We start from the raw sequence: 26,866 nt of genomic DNA, 5'->3' as shown, positions 1-26,866 counted from the left end.
ACTATAGTGTCAGCACGGAGGGACCAGGACAGGTTGTTGGTGGTTTGAAATTTGAAGCTCTCGCCCACTTCCACTTCATCATCGTTGATGTAGACAGAGACGTGTCCTCCACTGGGCTTCCTGAAGCTGATGACAATCTCTTTTGTCTTACTGACATTGAGGGAGAGATTGGAGTGTAAGGATTGGTGATCCTTATTCCAATCCCTCAGCTGCTGGTCACAGTGGGAGGATTGGTGTGTTGTTTGGAACTTCTTCAAGGTCTGTGATTGGTTCCAGTTAAACGCTAAAGCACATTTTTACTGGGGGTGATGGACCAGAGATCTGGGGATGGGATGGTGGGCAGGGGGGGCTCACCATGACCCTTGGTCCTTAACACTTTATAAATCCGGAATCTTCCCTAAACCGAGGCCTGATTCCGAAGTGAAGGAGATGGGAATGACAGTGATCTGTAATGGGATAGGGTGGAATGTGGGTTAACTGATGGGAGTTGGAGGGGTAGGAGTGGAGAAGGAATTAGTTTTGTGTCTGATATCTGTGTGGGATCAAACTTTCCAAAGAAACTTTAAAGTTGCCAGTCTCATTCTCGCTTTGCTGGCTGCAAGTTGATGTAATTAAATAGAGAGACGAGAAGACGTTAAACTTGGGAAAGAGATGCCCTAAGTGGTGGACACCCAGTCTGTAATCCATCTGTTTATCTTTCATTTCTATTTCAGGGTGGCATGTTGGCACAATGGTCAGCTCTGCTACCTCACAACACCAAGGACCTGAGTTCAATTCCCTGCTTGTGTCACTATCTGTGGGGCCTGCACATTCTCACCGTGTCTGCGTGGGTTTCCTCTGGGTGCTCCGGTTTCCTCCCACAGTCGGAAGATGTGAGGGTTAGACCGATTGGCCATGTTAAATTGACCTTTGGTGTCAGGGGGTCTAACAGGGTAAAGATGTGGGGTTACAGAGTGGGATTGAGGTTGGCGCAGACTCGATGGGCCAAATGGCCTCCTTCTGCACTGTAGGGATTCTATGATTGGAGCTAATGTTATGGAACTGAGTTTATATCTGTCCGAGTGAGTGAGTGACAGCGTCACGTGAATGCAGAAAGAGCAGCTGAATGGTCTGTGTGCTGTAAATGCCATGTGTCGGTTCCTGAGACTGTTCTCTTGGCCACTGAGAGATCTAGTCTCAGATTACACAATAAATGTGAATGTCTCTTTGGGCACACTTCAAGACCAAGATAGATTGTGTTTGCATTTTTGTTGTACTTCCACTTATGCTATAAAGCCAACTTTGTTAATGTAACGAATGCATCAAATTTCATTGAATATTTGTTAATGCTCCAATATACAATGTTTTACTGCAGTGTTTTAAAAATATACCTGATATATTATAATACAGCACCTCAACCGACATGGCCCACAGTAATCTGAGTTTGGTATGGTGAGTGTGCGCTGGGCTGGTGGGTGATCTCCATGGGGACATGAAGCTAACAGGTAGATTTCCTGTTTACTATCCGAAACACACGCACTGCCAGCTATCTCCGGAGGAATTTCAGTGGGGCATATACATTCCTGGGGCGTATTCACCCACAAGCTGCAGGAAGGCTGCTCCTGTTAAAGTATACCAGTGGGGTGGCACAGTGGGTATCACTGCTGCCTCACAGTGCCAGTGACCCAGGTTCCATTCCCGGCCTGGGTCTCTGTCTGCACATTCTCCCCGTGTCTGCGTGGGTTTCCAAAGATGTGTGGGTTAGGAGGATTGGCCATGCTGAGTTGCCCCTTGGTATCAGGGACTAACAGGGTAAAGACATGGGGTTACAGAGTGGGATTGTGGTCGGTGCAGACTCGATGGGCCAAATGCACAGGTGCTGCTGGACTGTGACGACTAGGGGATTTTCACAGTAACTTCAATGCAGTGTTAATGTAAGCCTTCTTGTGACTAATAAATAAACTCAAAATCCTTCTCCTTTCTTCTTCAGTTGTGTAAAATCCTTGTTCCCCGGTTACTGACCAGACTTGATGGGCTGAATGGCCTAATTCTGCTCCTATACCAGTGGATGCAATTTCTCCTTAATGCCTTTATCAAAGCTTGTCTAATTTTTCTATTAAATTGGATCCCGATAGATGATCAGTGGTGAATTTTGTGGTAAACTGAATCATAGAATCCCTACAAAGGAGGCCATTCAGCCCATTGAGTCTGCACTGACCACAATCCCACCCAGGCTCTATCCCCATGCCTTTACTCTAGCTACTCCCCTTGATACTAAGTGTTAGTTTAGTATGGCCAATCCACCTAACCCGCACATCTTTGGACTGTGGGAGGAAACTGGGGCACCCAGAGGAAACCCACGCAGACACGAGGAGAATGTGCAAACTCCACACAGACAGTGACTCAAACCGGGAATCGAACCTGGGTCCCTGGCGCTGTGTCCCTGTCACCATGCCCCAATTCTCCACCTTCCATTCTCACTGAGGCTCGTTCCCTTCAGTGAGGAAGGTTATTTTCATTTCAATAAAATTCACTTACACGGTCCCTTAATTCAGCAGCAGATGTCATCACCATGTGTCACCTAGGCAGCTGCCAAAAACATTGACTGTTCCAGGTTTAAAACCTCACCGAGGGTCAGGTTTATTTCACTGTGTGAGTTTCTGTCTGATACAAGACAGTGTGGAAATCAGCAGCAACTTTTCCAAGAGCTCAGGCAACAGACTCCCGGTTTATAATGAACTCAAAGTGATGGTTCCAGGACAAAATCATTCCAAAACTTAAACAATGCAGCTTAAAGGGAAGCTGGATAAGTTCAAGATGCAGGGTAGACACAGGGAGGATCTTCCCGATGGTGGAGAGTTCAGAACCAGGGGTCACAGTCTGAGGATTCAGGGTAGGTCATTTAGGATGGAGATGAGGAGACATTTCTTCACCCAAAGAGCGGTGAGTCTGTGGGATTCATTACCACAGGAAGTAGTTAACTCCAAAACATTGAATATATTCAAGAGGCAGCTGGATATAACACTTGGACTGAGTGGGATCAAAGGTTTTGTACAGAGAAAGCAGGATTAGGTTATTGAGTTGGATGAACAGCCAGGATTGTAATGAATGGTGGAGCAGACTCGAAGGGCTGAATGGCCTCCTTCTGCTCCTTTCTTCTATGTTTCTATCTTAGGAAGGAGAAAGGAATGAAAGGGTTTGTTGTTTCTCAGAGATGGAGTCAGAGATGTTATGGAGGTCTAAGTATTTGAAAGGATAGCATGGTGGTAGAATGGTTAACACTGCTGCCTCACGGTGCCGGGGACCCCGGTTCATTCCGGTCTTGGGTGACTGTGTGGAGTCTGCACATTCTCCCCATGTCCGTGTAAGTTTCTTCCGGGTGCTCCAGTTTCCCCCCACAGTCCAAAGATGTGTGGGTTGGGTTGAGTGGCCGTGTTCAATTGCCCCTTAGTGTCAGGGGGATTAGCAGGGTAAACATGGGGATAGGGCCTGGGTGCAGACACAATGGACCAAATGGCCTCAGTCCACCCGTAGGGATCCTACGATTCTGTGCTTAGGTGACGGGAGGGTAAGTCATTGAGTGGAGTGGAGGCACATGAGGGATTGAGGATAGACCTTTGAGAGCCTCCGTTAGTAATGGTGTGTGAGCAGGAAGAGAAGCTATTACTGATGATTCTCCTACACCCAGGGGCTGCCCATATGGGTGATGGTGCAGGCTGGTGGAGTCACTGAAAGTACTTTTAAAGCACATCGCTTGAATGTTGGAAAGTCCAATTTTCATGGAACAAGTTTCCCCCAGCTGACTTCACCCAATCAGTAACACAGAAGCTGTAAGCAGTGGGGTTATCTCGGACTCTAAGCCTAAGTTCCAACATGACTCTCACCAATTTTTACAGATGCACCATAGAAAGCATTCTTTCTGGTTGGATCACAGTTTGGTATGGGCTCCTGCTCTGTCCAAGACCGCAAGAAACTGCAAAGGGTCTTGAACAAAGCCCAATCCATCACTCAAACTGGTCTCCCACCCATTGACTCTGTCTACACTTCCCGCTGCCTTGGAAAAGCAGCCAGAATAATTAAGGACCCCACACACCCCGGACATTCTCTCTTCCACCTTCTTCCACGGCAAAAAGATACAAAAGTCACGTACCAACTGACTTAAGAACAGCTTCTTCCCTGCTGCTGTCAGACTTTAGAATAGACCTACCCTATATTAAACTGGTCTTTCTCTACACCTGACTATAACTGTAACAATACATTCTGCACTCTTTCCTTTCCTTCTCTCCTGTATACTCTACAAACGGTATGCTTTGGCACGCAACAAACAATACTTTTCACTATATTCCAATATGTGTGACAATAATAAATCAAATCAAAACACTGATGAAAACCCAGATCTTTGGGCTCCTGTATAAAGTTTAACGTTTATTTATTAGTGTCACAAGTAGGAGAGATGTGTGGGGTAGGTGCATTGACCCGAACAGGCACAGAACTGTCGTGACTAGGGGAATTTCACAGTAACTTCATTGCAATGTTAATGTAACCCTTACTAGTGACTAATAAATAAACTTTACATTAACACCTCAATGAAGTTACTGTGAAAATCCTTGAGTTGCCACACTCCAGTGCCTGTCCTGGTACGGTGAGGGAGAATTTAGCATGGCCGATGTACCTAACCAGCATGTCTTTCAGACTGTGGAGGAAACCCACACAGACACAGGGAGAACGTGCAGAGAAAGAGGTTTTTGGCCCATTACCCTATATCTGAATGCCCAGCTCCTCTGCCTCACCTTCACACGGAGGATGCCACTTACCGATGACGCAGAAGGGTTTCCTGACAAAGCGAATGCGCCCCATCCAGCCACGATACCGGCAGCAGCAGCCTGCGGCCCAGATCCTGATACTGAACTCCAAACCAAACACCACGATCATCACAAACTCCTGCCAACAGAAAGAGCAGCAAATCAATGGCAGCTCACAGGCACCGTGTAAGATCCAGGCAGCCGTAGCTGGGGGATAGGCAGACCCTCACCAACAGCAGTTCAATACTGTTATATCAGTAAGGGTTTAAGCTGAGAGGGGAGAGATACAAATAGGTCCAGAGGGGCAATGTTTTCACACAGAGGGTGGAGAGTGTCTGGAACAAGCTGCCAGGGGCAGTAGTAGAGGCAGGTACAATTTTATCCTTTAAAAAGCATTTAGACAGTGACGTGGATAAGATGGGTACAGAGGGATATGGGCCAAATGCAGACAATTGGGATTAGCTTTGTGGTTAAAAAAAGGGACAGCATGAACAATGTGGACTGAAGGGCCTGTTTCCCTGCTATAAACCTCTATCATTCTAAACCTCTATGACTCTAAGTCTGGAAATAATTCTCATAATCAATTAGCACGAGTTTATCATCATCCAAAATCAAATGCTGCCACCAAGCCGAGGGGAAGTGATGGCCTTGTGGTATTGTCATTAGACCATTAATCCAGGAGCTCAGCTAACGTTCTGGAGACTTGGGTTCGAATCCCACCACATCAGATGGTGGAATTTTAAATTTAATTAAAACAAATCCTGGAATGAAGAATCTACTGATGACCATGAAACCAGTGTCGATTGTCAGAAATACTCCATTCTGGTTGCTTTAGGGAAGGAAATCTGCTGTTCTTACCTGGTCTGGCCTACATGTGGGTCCAGATCACAGCAATGTGGTTGACTCTCAACTGCCCTCCAAAGGGTAACTAGGGATGGGCAATAAATGCTGCCCAGCCAGCGATGGCCACGTCCCATGGCTGAATAAGAACAAGGCAGCAAGCTGGAAACCTTCCTGCTACTCAAAGGTTAGTGCTGGGGCATGGAGCTGGAGAGAGCCTTCTTCAGCCACCTCATTGCTTATCAGGAAGGATATATTAACCATAGAGAACAGTGTAGACTCATCGAACCAGAACTCATATTCTCATGGCTTCGATTAAGCGGTGAATTGAATTTGAGCTTTTAAATTTCATTTATGGGACATGGGTGTTCATTTAAGAAACCACAGGCCTGCCATATGGGAGAGTGGAATTCATAAATCAGTGATTGAATTAATTATAATCTATAAAATTGCACTATCTTTATCTGTATCCAGTCTTTCTGTGTGCATGTGTATTAGTGTGAGTGTGAGAGTGTGTGTGCGTGTGTATATGCCCACACAAGACTGACAGATAGTTTCCTGTTCCAGGAATTATTAGGCACAGAAACAGGTGAAAATCTGTTTAGTACACCACTGTGGGGAGGTGATGGCCTAGTGGTATTATCACTAGACAATTAATCCAGGAACTCAGCATATGTTCCAGGGGACCTGGGTTCGAATCCTGCCATAGCAGGTGGTGGAATTTCAATTCAGTAAAAAAAAATCTGGAATTAAGAATCTACTGATGACCATAAAACCGTTGTCAGAAAAACCCATCTGGTTCACTGATGTCTTTACCAGGTCTGGCCTACATGTTGTTAGAATGTAACCAGCGATAACATTGGATGTGTTGCAGTGTGACTGATGGTAAGAAACTGTGAGGGTCAGCTGACCCAGTAAACTATGTAACCAATACCAAAATGATGTGGTGATCAGCTGACTCGGTATAAATAAGAATTTGTGGGGGGTTTGGAGTGGCTCAGGGTGAGGCCTCAAGTGTTGGAGTAATGAAGTTTCTTTACTAAAACTTTTCCTTTGTTTTATCAATTGGGGTAAGTTTTATTTTCTTGCTTACAACTGAAGATTTCCTTCTGTAGGATCAACACATGGGACTCCAGAACCACAGCAATGTGGTTGACTCTCAACTGCTCTCGGCCAACCAGGGATGGGCAATAAATGCTGGCCCAGCCAGCAATGTCCATGTCCAATGAATGAATAAAAAAACTACAATCTCCACTCCTTTATTTGGGAAAAAAAGAACAAGCGATGGTATGATAAAGGCCAGACCACATCACAAATAGCGTACACATTTCCTTATTTAGGGAAGGATATAAAGACGCTGGAAGGAAGTCAGAGGAGGTTTATTGATTGATATGTGGAATACATGTGCTGTCTTATGAGGAAGCGCCAGTCAGGCTGGGCTGGTTCCCACTGGAGTTGAAAGAGCTGAGGGGATGAGTGAGGATCAGGATCAATGGGGTACTTGAGGTGCAGTCAAACTGTGAAGGAAAATCCAAACAAACAAACGTGGCTGGAAGATGATGAAAACCCTTTGAACTGAACCCTTTACAAAACACTGCACATTGAAATTGTTAGAGATCAAAATCTTCCAATACAATGCACAGGATTTCAATGATTTCTGCTTGTGGGGAAGTCACAGAAACTTCAAATCAAAGCTGTGTGTGTGCGTACACTGGGACAGAGTGCACAGAATAAACACTGAGTTAACTCAGTGACACACTGAATAAACACTGAGTTAACTCAGTGACACACTGAATAGACACTGATTTAACTCAGTGACACACTGATAATAAACACTGATTTAACTCAGTGACACACTGATAATAAACACTGATTTAACTCAGTGACACACTGATAATAAACACTGATTTAACTCAGTGACACACTGACAATAAACACTGAGTTAACTCAGTGACACACTGATAATAAACACTGAGTTAACTCAGTGACACACTGATAATAAACACTGATTTAACTCAGTGACACACTGATAATAAACACTGATTTAACTCAGTGACACACTGATAATAAACACTGATTTAACTCAGTGACACACTGATAATAAACACTGATTTAACTCAGTGACACACTGATAATAAACACTGATTTAACTCAGTGACACACTGATAATAAACACTGATTTAACTCAGTGACACACTGATAATAAACACTGATTTAACTCAGTAACACACTGACAATAAACACTGATTTAACTCAGTGACACACTGACAATAAACACTGATTTAACTCAGTGACACACTGATAATAAACACTGATTTAACTCAGTGACACACTGATAATAAACACTGAGTTAACTCAGTGACACACTGACAATAAACACTGATTTAACTCAGTGACACACTGATAATAAACACTGATTTAACTCAGTGACACACTGATAATAAACACTGATTTAACTCAGTGACACACTGATAATAAACACTGATTTAACTCAGTGACACACTGATAATAAACACTGATTTAACTCAGTGACACACTGATAATAAACACTGATTTAACTCAGTGACACACTGACAATAAACAGTGATTTAACTCAGTGACACACTGATAATAAACACTGATTTAACTCAGTGACACACTGACAATAAACACTGATTTAACTCAGTGACACACTGACAATAAACACTGATTTAACTCAGTGACACACTGAGAATAAACACTGATTTAACTCAGTGACACACTGACAATAAACAGTGATTTAACTCAGTGACACACTGATAATAAACACTGATTTAACTCAGTGACACACTGACAATAAACACTGATTTAACTCAGTGACACACTGACAATAAACAGTGATTTAACTCAGTGACACACTGATAATAAACACTGATTTAACTCAGTGACACACTGATAATAAATACCGATTTAACTCAGTGACACACTGATAATAAACACTGATTTAACTCAGTGACACACTGATAATAAACACTGATTTAACTCAGTGACACACTGATAATAAGCACTTATTTAACTCCCTGAAGCGTTTCTTTGCTGACGATTGCTGCATGTCCGTCATTCTAAGACTATATTTGCTCTTTGCTCTCTGTTAAATGACGTTACGCTGTTCCCTGGAAGAAAAGTGGTCCTATTTTCTCCATTATTTTTAGGCCAAAATTTATCTTTTAATGAATGCTTTATCTGTGATTGCATCCCAGGAAAATGGGTTCTTAGTGATGGGAGTGTCAGGGAGATGTCGGTGTGTGGGTGGGGGATGAGTGTGAGTGTGGGGGGAGGAAGGTTCAGGATAGAGGTCATACCCCATGGAAACAGGCCCTTTGGCCCAACTTGTCCAATTTTAACCACTAAGCTAATCCCAATTGCCCACATTTGGCCCATATTCCTCTCTATAAATCTTACCCATGTAATTGTCTATATTCTTTTTAGAAGACAAAATTGTACCCACCTCTACTACTACCTCTGGCAGCTTGTTCCAGACACTCACCACCCTCTGTGGGAAACATTGCCCCTCTGGACACTTTTGTATCTCTCCCCTCTCAGCTTAAACCTATGCCCTCTAATGCCCCTACCTTTGGGAAAAGATATTGACTATCTACCTTGTCTATGCCCCTCATTATTTTATAGACCTCTATAAGGTCACCCCTCAGCCTCCTACGCTCTAGAGAAAAAAGTCCCAGTCTATTCAGGCTCTCCTTATAACTCAATCCATCAAGTCCCGGTAGTATCCCAGTAAATCTTTTCTGCACTCTTTCTAGTTTAATAATATCCTTTCTATAATAGGATGACCAGAAGTGCACACAGTATTCCAAGTGTGGCCTTACCAATGTCTTGTACAACTTCAACAAGACTTTCCAACTCCTGTATCCAATGTTCTGACCATTCGGCAAGCATGCCGAATGCCTTCTTCACCACTCTGTCCACCTGTGACTCCACTTTCAAGGAGCTATGAACCTGGAGCCCTAGATCTCTTTGTTCTGTAACTCTCCTGAATGACCTGCCACTAACTGAGTAAGTCCTGCCCTGGTTCAATCTACCAAAATGAATCACATCACGTTTATCTAAATTAAACTCCATTTGCCATTCGTCAGCCCACTGGTGAAATTGACCAAGATCCTGTTGCAATCGGTGATAACTTTCTTCACTGTTCACTATGCCACCAATCTTAGGGTCATCAGCAAACTTACTAACCATGCCTCCTATATTCCCATCCAGATCGTTAATTTAAATGACAAATAACAGTGGACCCAGCATCGATCCCTGAGGCACATTGCTGGTCACAGGCCTCCAGTTTGAAAAACAACCCTCTACAATCACCCTCTGGCTTCTATCATCAAGCCAATATTTTTATCCAATTGGCTCCCTCATCCTGGATCATGTGAGATTTAACCTTGTGCAAACTATCATTGGTACTTTGTCAAAGGCCTTGCTAAAATACACGTAGTCAATATCAACTGCACTGCCCTCATCTACCTTCTTGGTCACCCCTTCAAAAAACTCAATCAAATTTGTGAGACATGATTTTCCCCTCACAAAGCCACGCTGACCGTCTCTAATCAGTCCTTACTCTAAATGCCTCACATAATACCTTCTAACAATGTACCCAGACGTGATGCTCACTGGCCTGTAGTTCCCAGGCTTTTCTCTGCAGCCCTTCTAAACTATGGCACAAGATTTGCCACCCTCCAATCTTCAGGTACCTCACTTGTGGCTGATGATGATTCAAATATCTCTGCTCAGGGACCCACAGTTTCCTTTCCAGCCTCCCACAGCATCCTGGAATCAGGCCCCAGGGATTTATCTACCTTGATGCGCTTTAAGACTTCCAGCACCTCCTTCTCTGTAATACGTACACTCCTCACGGCATCGCTACTAATTTCTCCAAACTGCCTAACACCAATGCATTTCTCAACGGTAAATACTGAGGAGAAATATTCATTTCGGATCTCACCCATCTCCTGTGATCCACACATAGATGACCTTGTTGACCCTTCAGGGACCCTGCTCTCTCCCTAGTTACCCTTTTACCCTTTATGTATTTGTAGAAGCTTTTTGGATTCTGCTTTGCCTTATCTGCTAAAACAAACCTGTGTGCTCCTTTTGCCCTCCTGATTTCTCTCTTACCCCGACTCCTACACCCCCTCCACTCTTCCAGGGATCCATTGATCCCGGCTGTCTGTACACGTCATGTGCCTTCTTCGTCTTCCTGAGCAGGGCCTCAATATCCTGACTCATCCGGGGTTCCCTATTTCTACTCGCCCTTCACTCTGAAAGGAATGTGTTTACCCTGAACCCTGGTGGGGTGAGAGGGACGTTTAACGCTGGAATATTTTGCACTGATGGGTTTTGTGATTTTTCGATGTGAATGATGTTCCTGTAAATCCATTTGCAGAATGTGAATTCACTCAGGCCTGTCATACTCTGGCCTCTTTCTGCACTTTCTGACAAAGCAGATTTGGAACCGTTGTGATTTCCATTTAGAATTGGGAGCATTAGGTTTAAAAGACAGAATTATTCACTGTCAAGATCAGCAGGAGCAGGCCGCAAGGTCACAGCTTCTGTTTCAATTGCTGGTGGGCACCCCCCGGCCCCCACCCCCACCCCACCCCACCCCCACCCCCACTCCCACCCCCACCCCACCCCCACCCCCGCCCCCACCCCATCCCCACCCCCACCCCACCCCCACCCCACCCCCACCCCCACCCCACCCCACCCCCACCCCGCCCCCGCCCCCACCCCCGCCCCCAACCCACCCCCACCCCCGCCCCTGCCCCCGCCCCCACCCCCACCCCCGCCCCCAACCCACCCCCACCCCCGCCCCTGCCCCCACCCCCACCCCACCCCCACCCCCGCCCCCGCCCCCACCCCCGCCCCCGCCCCCGCCCCACCCCCACCCCCACCCCGCCCCCGCCCCCGCCCCCACCCCACCCCCACCCCCGCCCCCGCCCCACCCCCGCCCCCACCCCCGCCCCACCCCCACCCCCACCCCCACCCCCACCCCACACCCCCACCCCACCCCTACACAGGCAATGCTGTGTTAAAGACCCTCACCAGGATGAAGAGACAGTGTGAGGCCAGGACGGTGTGTTCCGGGATTGTAGAAAGTACAGACAGAACCAAGCAGCTGAACACCAGAACAAATCTGTGAACAAAAAGAGGAGACGGTCACTTATAAAACGGGCTTGGATAATTCGGCTGGAATTTAACCGGCACGCCCGACCCGAGGCTCAGAGATTCTCAGCATTCTCCAGTGGTCTCGGGCGGGATGGTACAAACCACAGGCGGACGTGCTGGGAAAATTCCATCTGGAGCAGTGACTGAGACAGACAAGGGTCTGTCTGAGGGAGGGTCTGTCTGAGGGAGGGTCTGTCTGAGGGAGGGTCTGTCTGAGGGAGGGTCTGTCACAGGGAGGGTCTGTCACAGGGAGGGTCTGTCTGAGGGAGGGTCTGTCACAGGGAGGGTCTGTCTGAGGGAGGGTCTGTCTGAGGGAGGGTCTGTCTGAGGGAGGGTCTGTCACAGGGAGGGTCTGTCACAGGGAGGGTCTGTCTGAGGGAGGGTCTGTCTGAGGGAGGGTCTGTCTGAGGGAGGGTCTGTCTGAGGGAGGGTGGATCTGAGGGAGGGTCTGTCTGAGGGAGGGTCTGTCTGAGGGAGGGTCTATCTGAGGGAGGGTCTGTCTGAGGGAGGGTCGATCTGAGGGAGGGTCTGTCTGAGGGAGGGTCTGTCTGAGGGAGGGTCTGTCACAGGGAGGGTCTGTCACAGGGAGGGTGTGTCTGAGGGAGGGTCTGTCTGAGGGAGGGTCTGTCAGAGGGAGGGTCTGTCTGAGGGAGGGTCTGTCTGAGGGAGGGTCGATCTGAGGGAGGGTCTGTCTGAGGGAGGGTCTGTCACAGGGAGGGTGTATCTGAGGGAGGGTCGATCTGAGGGAGGGTCTATCGGAGGTATGAATGCCCATGGGGTACAGTGTGGGTGATTCGGAGTACGGAGGAACAGAAACTCTTACAGAAACGGTTGAAGTTTATGAGCTGTGCGGAGTGATTGTGGGGTATTTTTTCGATACAATCAGACGGGTGGTGTATCCACTCGGGGGGGGAAACGGGGTGTCCGGTTTCCCCCCACAGTCTGGAAGATGTGGGGGTTAGGGTGCATTGACCATGCTCAGTGTACCCAAACAGGTACCAGAGTGTGGCAACTGGGGGAGTTACACAGTAACTTCATTGCAGTGTTAATGTAAGCCTACTGGTAACATGAATAAATAAGTAAGTAAAACTTGGTCCCTCAAACCTCCCTCTCTTCTGCTGTGCTGTCCTTAAAGGGACACTCACCACAAATCAGCGTAAGAACTGTCCAGCTTAATTCCATCTTTGAACTCTTAACTTTAGGTTTATTAGTTTCACATTAACACTGCAATGAAGTTACTGTGAAAATCCCCTAGCCACCACACTCCGGTACCTGTTCGGGTACACTGAGGGAGAATTTAGCATGGTCAATGCACCCTAACCAGCACGTCTTTTGGACTGTGCGAGGAACCATAGGAAACCCACACAGACATGGGGAGAATGTGCAGACTTCGCACAGACACTGACCCAAGCCGGGAATCGAACCCGTGTCACTGGCATTGTGAGGCAGCAATGCTAACCACTGTGCCACCGTGTGCAGCTTTTCACAGCTCAACATTCAAATCTCTTTTAAAGCTTTCTGATTCTGCCATCCTGACGGGCGGTTAATTCCAGCCTTCCACTATTCTCACGGTGATAAAAATATCTCCTCGACTTCCCCCTAATCCCTGTTTTCAATCTCTGCCCCGTGATTATTGACCTGTCTGCAAAGGCGAATGCTTCCTATTCGGCCTGTCGAGGGCCCTCATATATTATAATTTTATATACACCTCAGTTAAAGTTCCCGCCAACCTCCACTTCCCCAAAGGGAAGAATCCGAATTTATCCGACTTTCCCTCCCAGCTAAAATTCTCACTTCACTCCGATATCTTTCCGGCACTCTCTCTGGGGGTGATAATACCCTTCCCCTGCACTGTGATGTCCTGAACTGACCTCATATCCTACCTGCAATCTAAGACTCACAAATACAATCCCAAAAACTCTCGCTTGTTGCCTCATGTCATCGGTTCCACTTTTTACATCGAGTTAGTACTGAAAGGGAAGTTTGGACTCACAATATTATCGATACTTCCTGTCTCAAGCAATCCAGGAATAATTGTTCAGCAATTTTCTCACAATGTGCAATAAAATACTCAATTCAATCTTCCAACTATTTCTTAAAAGTTTAACATTAATTATTCCATTATATTTGGAAACTGACCCATTCACCCTTAGTGTTGTGAAGGTTGGAACATGCATCTCTTTTGGTTTTCGATAGATTCTAGGTTTCTTTTCTTTTTTTTGCACATTCCTTCCTCCCTCGAGGAAGATAATCTCCAGTACAATCTCCCTCAGCGCAGTATCTAAGATCAGGAACCAGGAAGGATGTCCCTGCTCTCGAGGGAGTGCAGCGAAGGTTTACCAGGCTGATCCTGGGGATGATGAGGAGAGATTAGGATTGTTTACACTGAAGTTCACTGGAATGAGGGGGGGATCTTATAAAGACTTCTAAAATTCAAACAGGTCCAGACAGGGTGGATGCAGGGAGGATATTCCTGAGGGTGAGGGGAGTCCAGAACCAGGGCTCACAGTCTGAGAATTCGGGCCAGACCATTTAGGACAGAGATGAGGAGACGTTTCTTCACCCAAAGAGCGGTGAGCCTGTGGAATTCATTAACACAGGAAGTAGGTGTTGCCAAAACATTGAATGGATTCAAGAGGCAGCTGGATCTGAACTTGGGGTGAATGGGGTGAAAGGCTGTGGGGAGAAAGTCGGATTAGGTTATTGAGTTGATGAGCAGCCATGGTCATGATGAATGGTGGAGCAGGTTCGAAGGGCTGAATGGCCTCCTCCTGCTCCAGCCTTCGATGTTTCTATTAAACCATTCCTGTCTGTGGGCTCTACAGGAGGGACTAAACAGGTCAATTCCAAACACATCGTGTAAACCCAGGTTAATCTGAGGGCATTTTCAGCAACTTCTAATAAACTGCAGCCTGAGGAATAGATCAGTCCATTGCACACGATTGACTCAGATTCCAACTGAATCCACTGCTGGAAACCCTGAAGGTAACTGGGGATTAAATCAGAATTAAAATGAAATAAAGAATCTTTTTACATTGGATCTGTGCCCAGTTGTGCTATGTTGGTGCTAAAATAAATCAATCAAAATTAAAAGCTAAATATGAGGAAATGCTTCTCTTTGAAAGGCAAATTTTCCCATTCATTTCCTTGCTGCGTGTCAGCATTTTATATGAAGAGAGTTTGAGGAAGTTTCTCCGTTGTTTCTCAGTTTAAACGCTTTCCAATGTGATAAATTGATTTATTATTGTCACACGTATCGGGATACAGTGAAAAGTATTGTTTCTTGCATGCTGTACAGACAAAGCATACTGTTCATAGAGTACACAAGGGAGAAGGAAAGAGGAGGAATGTAGGCTGGGATTCTCCCAAAATAAAACTAATGGGTGGGAAAGTGGGAGAATCTCCTGCCTGTCTTTTGGGCGTACTCACGGGTATGGAATCGCCAACACTCTGAGCGAAGCAAAGATCCTGTGAGTGACTCACACTGGAAAGTGATGGGTGGGGCCTGTTCCCCCCTGAGAGTCTGGTGGTATAGCGCTGAGCGGGGCACTGCACGTGCGCTGATTCCTCAGAGCAGACTTTCTGCTGGTCTTCCCTGGAACACTCCAATTGCCAGCTTTCCTGAGCACCCACCCACCCGGACCTCCCTTCCTCTCAACCCAGACATGACCTACCCCACCAATGGCCAGCCCCAATCACCCCTTCACTTCCTCTCCCACTTGTAGAGGGGCAGTGGATCACCCTCCTCCACCCATCGACTCTCCTCCGGCTTCACCCCTTTGGCACTGTCCAGTGCCTGGTGGGCAGTGCCAGGGTGCCAGGCTGGCACTGCCCATGTGGCCTCCCCCGAAGGTCTCAAAGGCTTCTGCCCTCAGCAGCGGGGTGAAGTGGCCCTATACCCCGTTAGTGGGGAGCAGTGGTGAACTCTGCTGGAGAGAGCCACTCCCAGTGGGGGCCGGGATGGTGGTGGAGGGGGTTGGCTGTATTGGATCTGATGTGCCTTTTCACAACTTTTTATTAACTGGGGAGACGTGGACATCGCTGGCTAGGCCTGCATTTACTGCCCATCCCTAATTACCCCTGGAACCAGTGGTGTGCTGGACCATTTCAGAGTCAACCACATTGGATCTGGAGTCACATGTTAACCAGACCCAGTAAGGGAGGCAGATACCCCCCTCCCTGAAGGGGATTCATGAACCCATCTCTTACAGCAATCACTCCAGGTATTTACTGTCACCGGGGTATTAAGGATCGGGATTCGGACCCTGGGCTGCACAGCTGAGTTTACCGGCACTTGCCCCATTACCACTGCGTTCGCCCACCCAGAATCAGCGTGACACAGAAATGCCCCGTAGAAATCCGACTGGGGCGCTCCAGTTAGTGAGGAGGTAAGTGCTCAGCATCCACCAGCTGTCTGCATGGGCAGGGGCGAGGGGATCGGCCAAGACCAGTGATGGATAAAGGGGGGGGTCTGCTGCCACACTGCCTGAGATCAATGGGGGGAAAGGGGGGGGGGGACCCTCGATCGGTCCGGTTGGCAGGGGGGATGGCGATAAGCGGGTCAGTTATGTTATGGGCACGGGACAATGTCTGTGGGGTTCAGGGGGTGCATTATCCAGCCCGGGAGAGATGTATCGGTTGGAGGCTCCGATCGGAGCTGCAGGGTTTCGGGTGTGTTAAGCCCCTCTCACAGATTCCCGCAGCACAGTTCGGACTGGCTGATATTTTTTCAGACACAGTGTGTGAGGGGGCCTGAGAACGGGTTTAAAAGCCAGACCTGAAACACTCCCAGGTCTACAAATCCACCCAGCACTTAGAATCAAAATGGAGCCTTTAGTGTCCCGGGATGTGTAGATTAACAGGGTACGGGGATTACGGGGATAGGGCCTGGATAGGGTGTTGTTGCTACAGATGGACTGAATGGCCTCTTTCTGTTCTGTAGCAATCCTATCACCAGTAAAACCAGGGTGAATTCTTTATGTAAACTCGTGGAGGTCCCGACAAGCACAATATTCTGAGTGTAAGTTAATAAATGAGCTTTGTTTGATTAGTTATTTAAAGAGCCCCTCAGGTCCTCTGGCTTGGCTCACATGTTGGATTCCAGCAGACGTTAACATTTACAGACAAAGAAAATAACAAACAATGAAATTGGGGGCAGCGTATCAAATACAAACACTCAGTAAATGCAGACAGTTGCTCTCACACAGTGCCTCTATCCTCCCTTCATTTCTTCATGTCATTTCACACCTCAGGGTCAGGTTACCACCCTCTGGAGAATTGCTCACACTCGCACACTAACACAAATTGGGCGATCAAAGGAAACTGTCCAGTTATATCCTCCCCAAACAGAAATAATAGCAGCAACTAGAACTGATATAATAGCTTTAAGGTAAAGAGAAAGGACAAGTGGGGATATTAGAGTGGGTGAACATTAATTTATTTATTAGTGTCACAGCGGTTAGCACTGCTGCCTCACAGTGCCAGGGACCAGGGTTCGATTCCCGGCTTGAGTCACTGTCTGTGTGCAGTCTGCACGTTCTCCCCGTGTCTGCGTGGGTTTCCTCCCACAGTCCAAAGATGTGTAGCTTAGGTTGATTGGCCTTGTTAAATTGCCCCTTGGTGTCAGGGTAAATTAGCAGCGTGGGGTTATGGGGATAGGGCCTGGTGCAGACTCAATGGGCTGAATGGCCTCCTTGTGTACGGTAGGGATTCTTTCATTCTATACTAAGTGGACTTACATTAACAGCGCAATGAAGTTACTGTGAAAAATTCTCTAGTTGCCACACTCTGGCGCCTGTTCAGGTACACTGAGGGAGAATTTAGCATGGCCAATGCAGCTAACCAGCACATCTTTCAGACTGTGGGAGGAACCAGGAGCACCCGGAGGAAACCCACACAGACATGGGGAGAATGTGCAGAATCTGCACAGACAGTGATCCAAGCTGGGAATCGAACCCGGGTCCCTGGCGCTGTGAGGCGGCAGTGCTAACCACTGTGCCACCGTGCTGCCCGTAACAAAGGCATGAATGGAGGTTTGAGCAGCAGATGAACTGATACGGGGGAAGTGTCAGGCAATATTCCTGAAGTGGGAATAGTGTTAAACCGGATAAATCCAACAAATCTACAGCTGCCCCGTCAGCCTACTGTCAATTATCAGTGAAATATCATCGGCTGTGCTATTGGGCAGGAATAAATAATTCATTAACACTCAGTTTCTCCAGGGTCACTCAGCTCCTGACCACATTACAGCCTTGGTTCAAACACGGACAAAGGAGCTGAACTCCAGAGGTGAGGTAGAGAGTGACAGCCTTTGACATTCGACCGAGTGTGGCATCAAGGAGCCTGAACCAAACTGGAATCAATGGCTATCAGGGAGCAAACTCTCCGCTGTCAAACTGTGCAGGTCTCCCTCTGGCTACCTCCTGACTTCACAGCGAGGAGGGTCCTGGATTCAAATCCATTTTCAGGAATCCATTAGCTCCCCAGAAACGCTGGGAGAATAACTTCCTGAACACTGGCCTCGAGCTGTGTTCTCAGAGTATTTCCCTGAACTAGGATACACGCCTCTCACTGCTGATTATTACCCAGTACTGGGTCAAAGCTCACAGCTAACACTCTGAAATTACTGGCCCCGTTACATAGTGTGAACCATGGGATCCCCCCTAACTTCCTGCATGACAGGCTGGAGGGGCTGAATGGCCTCCTCCTGTTCCTGTGGGACAGGCTGGAGGGGCTGAATGGCCTCCTCCTGTTCCTGTGTAACAGGCTCGAGGGGCTGAATGGCCTCCTCCTGTTCCTGTGGGACAGGCTCGAGGGGCCGAATGGCCTCCTCCTGTTCCTGTGTAACAGACTTGAGGGGCTGAATGGCCTCCTCCTGTTCCTGCATGACAGGCTGGAGGGGCTGAATGGCCTCCTCCTGTTCCTGTGTAACAGACTCGAGGGGCTGAATGGCCTCCTCCTGTTCCTGTGTAACAGGCTTGAGGGGCTGAATGGCCTCCTCCTGTTCCGATATTCCTGGTGTTTCCGGGTTTCTGATAGGAATGCTGAGCCTGTAAACTGATCCCTCCTCTCCCAATACAATCCTTCCGCATGTTTGGAATAAGAGCAGAGGCAGCTGTCTCTCTCTCTCTCCACCCCCTGGAATTCCATGGTCGGTATTTCCAACCAGGAAATCTAAATTCATCCCAGGGAAAAGGAGAATTTAAGATGAGGCAGACTGAGTTGGAGAGGGCAGCTCGGTTTTGCAGCTGTTGCTGGGAGCAATCGGACACAGTCTCATTCTGCTGAGTTCCGGTACTGACCCATCACAGCTGTAACTTTAATCCAGCTCTTAAAATCCAAAACGCTGATCCCAGCTGCTGCTGAGTCCGAACGCAGGACTCAGAGTGAGTCCTAACGCAGGATTCAGAGCGAGTCCTAACGCAGGATTCAGAGTGAGTCCTAACGCAGGATTCAGAGTGAGTCCTAACGCAGGACTCAGAGCGAGTCCGAACGCAGGACTCAGAGCGAGTCCGAACGCAGGACTCAGAGCGAGTCCTAACACAGGATTCAGAGCGAGTCCGAACGCAGGATTCAGAGTGAGTCCGAACGCAGGATTCAGAGTGAGTCCGAACGCAGGACTCAGAGTGAGTCCGAACGCAGGACTCAGAGCGAGTCCGAACGCAGGATTCAGAGCGAGTCCTAACGCAGGATTCAGAGCGAGTCCGAACGCAGGACTCAGAGCGAGTCCTAACGCAGGATTCAGAGCGAGTCCTAACGCAGGATTCAGAGTGAGTCCTAACGCAGGATTCAGAGTGAGTCCTAACGCAGGATTCAGAGCGAGTCCTAACGCAGGATTCAGAGTGAGTCCTAACGCAGGACTCAGAGCGAGTCCTAACGCAGGATTCAGAGCGAGTCCGAACGCAGGATTCAGAGCGAGTCCTAACGCAGGATTCAGAGTGAGTCCTAACGCAGGACTCAGAGCGAGTCCTAACGCAGGATTCAGAGCGAGTCCGAACGCAGGATTCAGAGCGAGTCCGAACGCAGGATTCAGAGCGAGTCCTAACGCAGGATTCAGAGCGAGTCCTAACGCAGGATTCAGAGCGAGTCCTAACGCAGGATTCAGAGCGATTCCTAACGCAGGATTCAGAGTGAGTCCTAACGCAGGATTCAGAGTGAGTCCTAATGCAGGATTCAGACTGAGTCCGAACACAGGACTCAGAGCGAGTCCGAACGCAGGATTCAGAGCGAGTCCGAACGCAGGACTCAGAGCGAGTCCTAACGCAGGATTCAGAGTGAGTCCTAACGCAGGATTCAGAACGAGTCCTAACGCAGGATTCAGACTGAGTCCGAACGCAGGACTCAGAGCGAGTCCGAACGCAGGATTCAGAGCGAGTCCGAACGCAGGACTCAGAGCGAGTCCTAACGCAGGATTCAGACTGAGTCCTAACGCAGGATTCAGAGCGAGTCCTAACGCAGGATTCAGAGTGAGTCCTAACGCAGGATTCAGAACGAGTCCGAACGCAGGACTCAGAGCGAGTCCGAACGCAGGATTCAGAACGAGTCCTAACGCAGGATTCAGAACGAGTCCTAACGCAGGATTCAGAGCGAGTCCGAACGCAGGATTCAGAACGAGTCCTAACACAGGATTCAGAGCGAGTCCTAACGCAGGATTCAGACTGAGTCCGAACGCAGGATTCAGAGCGAGTCCTAACGCAGGATTCAGAGCGAGTCCGAACGCAGGATTCAGAACGAGTCCTAACGCAGGATTCAGAGCGAGTCCTAACGCAGGATTCAGACTGAGTCCGAACGCAGGATTCAGAGCAAGTCCGAACGCAGGATTCAGAGCGAGTCCTAACGCAGGATTCAGACTGAGTCCGAACACAGGACTCAGAGCGAGTCCTAACGCAGGATTCAGAGCGAATCCTAACGCAGGATTCAGAGCGAGTCCTAACACAGGATTCAGAGCGAGTCCTAACGCAGGATTCAGAGTGAGTCCTAACGCAGGATTCAGAACGAGTCCTAACGCAGGATTCAGACTGAGTCCGAACGCAGGATTCAGAGCGAGTCCTAACGCAGGATTCAGAGCGAGTCCTAACGCAGGATTCAGAGCGAGTCCTAACGCAGGATTCAGAGTGAGTCCTAACGCAGGATTCAGAACGAGTCCTAACGCAGGATTCAGACTGAGTCCGAACGCAGGACTCAGAGCGAGTCCGAACGCAGGATTCAGAGCGAGTCCGAACGCAGGATTCAGAGCGAGTCCTAACGCAGGATTCAGAGCGAGTCCTAACGCAGGACTCAGAGCGAGTCCTAACGCAGGATTCAGAGCGAGTCCTAACGCAGGATTCAGAGCGAGTCCTAACGCAGGATTCAGAGTGAGTCCTAACGCAGGATTCAGAACGAGTCCTAACGCAGGATTCAGACTGAGTCCGAACGCAGGACTCAGAGCGAGTCCTAACGCAGGATTCAGAGCGAGTCCGAACGCAGGATTCAGAGTGAGTCCGAACGCAGGATTCAGAACGAGTCCTAACGCAGGATTCAGAGCGAGTCCTAACGCAGGATTCAGAACGAGTCCTAACACAGGATTCAGAGCGAGTCCAAACGCAGGATTCAGAACGAGTCCTAACACAGGATTCAGAGCGAGTCCTAACACAGGATTCAGAGTGAGTCCTAACGCAGGATTCAGACTGAGTCCGAACGCAGGATTCAGAGCGAGTCCTAACGCAGGATTCAGAGTGAGTCCTAACGCGGGATTCAGACTGAGTCCTAACGCAGGATTCAGAGCGAGTCCTAACACAGGATTCAGAGTGAGTCCTAACGCAGGATTCAGAGTGAGTCCTAACGCAGGATTCAGAGTGAGTCCTAACGCAGGATTCAGAGTGAGTCCTAACGCAGGATTCAGAGTGAGTCCTAACGCAGGATTCAGACTGAGTCCTAACGCAGGATTCAGAGCGAGTCCTAACGCAGGATTCAGAGCGAGTCCTAACGCAGGATTCAGAGCGAGTCCTAACACAGGATTCAGAGCGAGTCCTAACACAGGATTCAGACTGAGTCCTAACGCAGGATTCAGAGCGAGTCCTAACGCAGGATTCAGAGCGAGTCCTAACGCAGGATTCAGAGCGAGTCCTAACACAGGATTCAGACTGAGTCCTAACACAGGATTCAGAGCGAGTCCTAACGCAGGATTCAGAGCGAGTCCTAACACAGGATTCAGAGCGAGTCCTAACACAGGATTCAGACTGAGTCCTAACGCAGGATTCAGAGCGAGTCCTAACGCAGGATTCAGAGCGAGTCCTAACGCAGGATTCAGAGCGAGTCCTAACGCAGGATTCAGAGCGAGTCCTAACACAGGATTCAGAGCGAGTCCTAACACAGGATTCAGAGTGAGTCCTAACGCGGGATTCAGACTGAGTCCGAACGCAGGATTCAGAGCGAGTCCTAACGCAGGATTCAGAGTGAGTCCTAACGCAGGATTCAGACTAAGTCCTAACACAGGATTCAGAGCGAGTCCTAACGCAGGATCCTGACCGGGTCTCTATCCCACTACAGCACACACAAAGGTCTGTCTGCAAATCTGTACACGCACTCCACACAGATACACCATGCACACATACTGCACTAGCACACCACACATGAACACGTACACACACACTGCACACGCTTACCATGCACCCACACACACCGTGTACATGCTCACTGCACACACTCTCTCTGTCTCTCTTGCTTGGTCACCCTCTTGCCCTCTCATTCCTGCCCCCTTGTTCCCGCACTGTCGCTCCTGCCCTCTCACTCCATCCCCACCCACCCTGCTCGTTCCCCCATGTGCTTTCCCCACCTCACTTGGCCACCCCCCCCCCTTGCTCAGCCCCCCTCCCCCCTAAGTCTCCCCCTCACTTCCCCCGTTCAGTCCCCCCCTCACTCTGTTCACCCCCCCACAACTCGGTCCCCTCCCCAAGCCCCCCCCCCCCGCTTGGTTCAGCCCTGACGCTGCTGCCCCCACTGCTCGGTTTACCCACCCCCCTGTCCCGACTTGGACTCTGTCTCTCTCCCGCTGGTTCGGAGATGCAGAGTGAGGTACATTTTAAATGTTTTGCTGTGGTGCAGTTACTGATGCATTGAGAGCTGCTTAGTTTAGTGATTGTGTTAAATGTTCCTGTTCTGTATAAGTACAGTGATTAGTCCCATTGCCAACTTGTCTGGAGCTGTGCTGATGTCTCAGTGCGATCGAATCATGCTGTATTTTTGGGATGTAGTTGTTCACCCACAGTCAGCCTCAGCACACCAGCCTCCCCTGCCATCTGTTTTCCGTCTGTAAAGCTCAGTGGAATCTTTTTTATCCATCAGGATTCACATTCAGAAATTATCATCAGGGCAGCCTGCAATTTAATAAAGTCAGTGTGGGCAGTAGTGGTTAGCACTGCTGCCTCACCGCGCCGGGGACCCGGGTTCGATTCCCAGCTCGGGTCACTGTCTGTGTAGAGTTTGCACATTCTCCCCATGTCTGCGTGGGTTTCCTCCGGTTTCCTCCCACACTCCAAAGATGCGTGGGTTAGATAGATTGGCCATGCTAAAATTGACCCTTTGTGTCTAAGGATTAGGTAGATTGCCCCTTAGAGTGTCAGGGGGATTAGCAGGGTAAATACACGAGGTTATGGGGTGGGACTGTTGTCACTGCAAACTTGATGGGTCGAAATATTCTGTTTGCTTTCAGTTGAATGAGGCAAATGAGGCACAAAGTATTAATAGCGTAAATCAAACTGTGACATGATAAACTATAATAAGAAGGCTCACACCAGGTTAAAGTCCAACTGGTTTATTCGGTACCAGGAGGTTTCGGAGCCCCTGAGTGTCTCACCTGATGAAGGAGCAGTTCTCTGAAAGCTCGTGGTTCCACATAAACCTGTTAGACTTTAACCTGATGCCGTGAGACTTCTTACTGTGCCCACCCCAGTCCAATGCCAACATAATGAAGGGGACGGATAGGGTAGAGGTAGAGAGATTCTTCCCACTCAGAAAGGACAGCAGGACGAGGGGGCACAGCCTCAAGATAAAGGGGGGGGGCAGTTTAGATCAGTGTTGGGGAGGAACTTCTTCACTCAAAGGGTGGTGAATCTCTGGAATTCTCTGTCCGTTGAAGTGGTGGAGGCTACCTCGCTAAATATATTTAAGACGCGGGTGGATAGGTTTCTGATAGACAAGGGGATTAAGGGTTATGGGGAGAAGTGGAACTGAGCCACTTCAATCTTATTGAATGGTGGGGCAGGCTCCAGGGGCTAGATGGCCTACTCCTGCTCCTATTTCTTATGAAATCTCCACAGTGTGATATAACTCAGTTCTGGTGTGATCTGGCCATGGTGATATGATCAGTGTTCAGAGCTGAGTGTGGCACGGTTATATCTGCAGTGTGGCTGTGAGAATTGCCCAGCTGCCTGAGGCTGACTCTTTCACAACCCGCCTCGCTTTCCCTCCCTGAATAATTGTACACAGTCTCAAACGGCAGTCGCTAACTTCAATCCCCGCGGCACATTCCCTGGAAGCACTTCCCAGCAGCACTAATTGGACAGTTGAAAGCGGAAGGGTTGTCTGGGGGTAAATGTTACAGGGTGGCTGGGGTGGGGGTGGGGGAGTGCTGAGATCCAGCTCATTAAACAGAGATTGCGTTGGAAATGTCCCAGTGCCCGGGCTGGGAACATGACAACTGCAGCAAAAACCCCATCACTTCCCCAGAACAAACACGGTCAAGGCCTCCATCAACAGAGGGACTGGAAACGAGCCGAGGGGAATGTTAGAGATTGCCCTGATTTTAAACCAGATAGAAAGCTCTGTTCAGTCTAACAGACAGTGTGCTGGGTGTGAGATATTACTGCTGGAGTGAGGGTTGGTTCATTTCCGAGTGTAAGATGAGGAGACTAGCTGCAATCTGATCGCTCTCCAGCCTCTGGTCCTCAGAATAAAGATGCCAAATCCGTCTCATTGAACCCGTTTAATTTGGCCACAGATATTCCCAGTGCTGCCCAGACAGGACAGGTGTGCTGTGTTGTGTGTGTGGCTATTAATTGTCTTTCATTTCTTTGCCCTTTGATGTGCAGTTACAAAGCTCAGTAACAGCGCCAGCCCTGCTCAGGGTAATACCCAGTTCCTGCTCCTATTTCCCCACACAACTGGCTGCCACTTTCAGCACAGCCTCGGGGAGCTCTTGTAGGAACAGCGGATTGGGGTGGCACAGTGGTTAGCACCACTGCCAGGGACCCAGAGTTCGATTCCCGGCTTGGGTCATTGTCTGCACAGAGTCTGCATGTTCTCCCCGTGTCTGCGTGGGTTTCCTCCCACAGTCTGAAAGATGTGCTGGTTAGGTGGTTTGGCCATGCTAAATTGCTCCTGAGTGTCAGGGGGATTAACAGGGTGAATACATGGGTTTATGGGGATAAGGCCTGGGTGGGATTGTGGCCGGTGCAAACTCGATGGGCCGAATGGCCTCCTTCTTCACTATAGGGATTTTATGTTTCTTTCCTCTTTGGCTATATTGGTGAAAAGAATTAAACCCCTGGGCATCCTTCTCCCTTTTGTTAGACTACCCACCATAACCTTGCTCCCTCCTCCCAATCTCACTTTCCCTTCCCTTCTCCCTCTCCCTTCACAACTTCCTTTCTCATAATCTCCCCTCCCACCCCACCTAGTCCCTGCCCCACCCCCACGCTCACAATCTCTCTGTCCTCCTCACCAGCAGCAGCCCAGTAACTGAAGCCTGACATTGTCCAGTTACGATCAGAAGCTGGACCTGATCTCCTCCCTTGAATTCTATTTTTAGCTCAGTTTCTGTGTGGGTGTGGAGAACTTGGGCACCTGTCAGACACAAAGAACTCCATACCCATCAGTGCCCCCCACTACCATCTGCCTTGATGGCCCCTGCACCATGGGCACTACCCATCACCTGGGCACCCCAAGAATCTTTGCCACATCCCAAGGAGGGATGGCAATGGGGCTCTCTCATGCACTCTGTTTCCTTGCTGTAAACTCCAAGGTCACAAGTTCTCAGGACTGCCCATACCTCGGGTGTGCCCAGCACAGGACTGGCAAGGTCATTCATGGAAAGGCCACTAGAGGGAGCAGGTTGTGAGGTTGAGCCAGAAGGGATAGTAGAGTTAGGCCATTCAGCCCATCAAGTTTGCTCCACCATTCAATCACAGCTGACAAATTTCTCAAGCCCATTCTCCCACCTTTTCCCCTTAACCTTTCCCTTACCAATCAAAAACCTATCTCCGTCTGTCTTAAACACACTCAGTGACCTGGTCTCCACGGCCTGCCTATTTCAGAGAATCAAGAGTTAAGGCAGAAATTACAAATAAAGACACCCAGGAAAGGAGCAATGATTGGGAAATGAACAGAGGAAGAAACACAATATAAATAAACCAGACTGAAAATCGTTGGTGAAAGATCTGCTTGGCTCAGCACACTGTGATTGGGGATATGTCAAGATTTAAACTTTCCCCACACCGGCTATTTCTCCAGTAATCTCATTAGAGAACACAAACTAATTGGCTATGTTGTATTTTAATGAGAACGGCACAGCTCGATGAGATAAACATTCTGTGTGCCTGACAGATCGCTAGCTCACGGCACCTTTCCCAGGGATAGAGTCTAACATGGGTTACTCCAGATCACAAGCTGTGTGTGTCCCCCCCCTGGATACATGTGTTCTGATCTTCAACCAGAGGTGTCAATGCTGAACCTTATCACAAATCTCTCTTTGGAAACACTGTCATTGCCATTACTTCACTCATGGCAGCACTCTGTCTCTGCTGTGGCACCCTCGTGTGTAACCAGCTCCCCACTCTCCTTCCCTGCTATCTGAGGGCAAGTAAAATGCTACCCTGCATTTCAAGATGCAGCGACCCATCTCGATCATAGTAGAACCAGAGTCTTAGCGGTTTACAGCGTGGAAGCAGGCTCTGCGGCCCAACTTGTCCATGCTGCCCTTTCATTTTAAACAACTAAGCTCGTCCCAATTGCCCACGCTTGGCCCATATCTCTCGATAGCCATCTTACTCATGTAATTGTCTAAAGGCCTTTTAAAA

The 26,866-nt window shown here is 48.7% G+C and overlaps 1 protein-coding gene across 1 annotated transcript in view; it reads right to left on the bottom strand.

The window, feature by feature from the left end:
* The window catches only part of LOC145345410 (potassium voltage-gated channel subfamily KQT member 5-like), a 183,628-nt gene that overhangs the window by 47,141 nt on the left and 109,621 nt on the right, over window positions 1-26,866 (bottom strand). The window contains 2 exon segments of the mRNA XM_080193226.1: window positions 4,794-4,920; window positions 11,691-11,781. Of these exon segments, the coding sequence (XP_080049352.1) occupies window positions 4,794-4,920; window positions 11,691-11,781 (218 nt within the window).

The sequence above is a fragment of the Carcharhinus amblyrhynchos genome, chromosome 7 (assembly GCF_965287045.1).
Source record: "Carcharhinus amblyrhynchos chromosome 7, sCarAmb.v2.hapA, whole genome shotgun sequence".
Classification (NCBI taxonomy): domain Eukaryota; kingdom Metazoa; phylum Chordata; class Chondrichthyes; order Carcharhiniformes; family Carcharhinidae; genus Carcharhinus; species Carcharhinus amblyrhynchos.
This window is presented reverse-complemented; position numbering and strand designations above follow the sequence as displayed.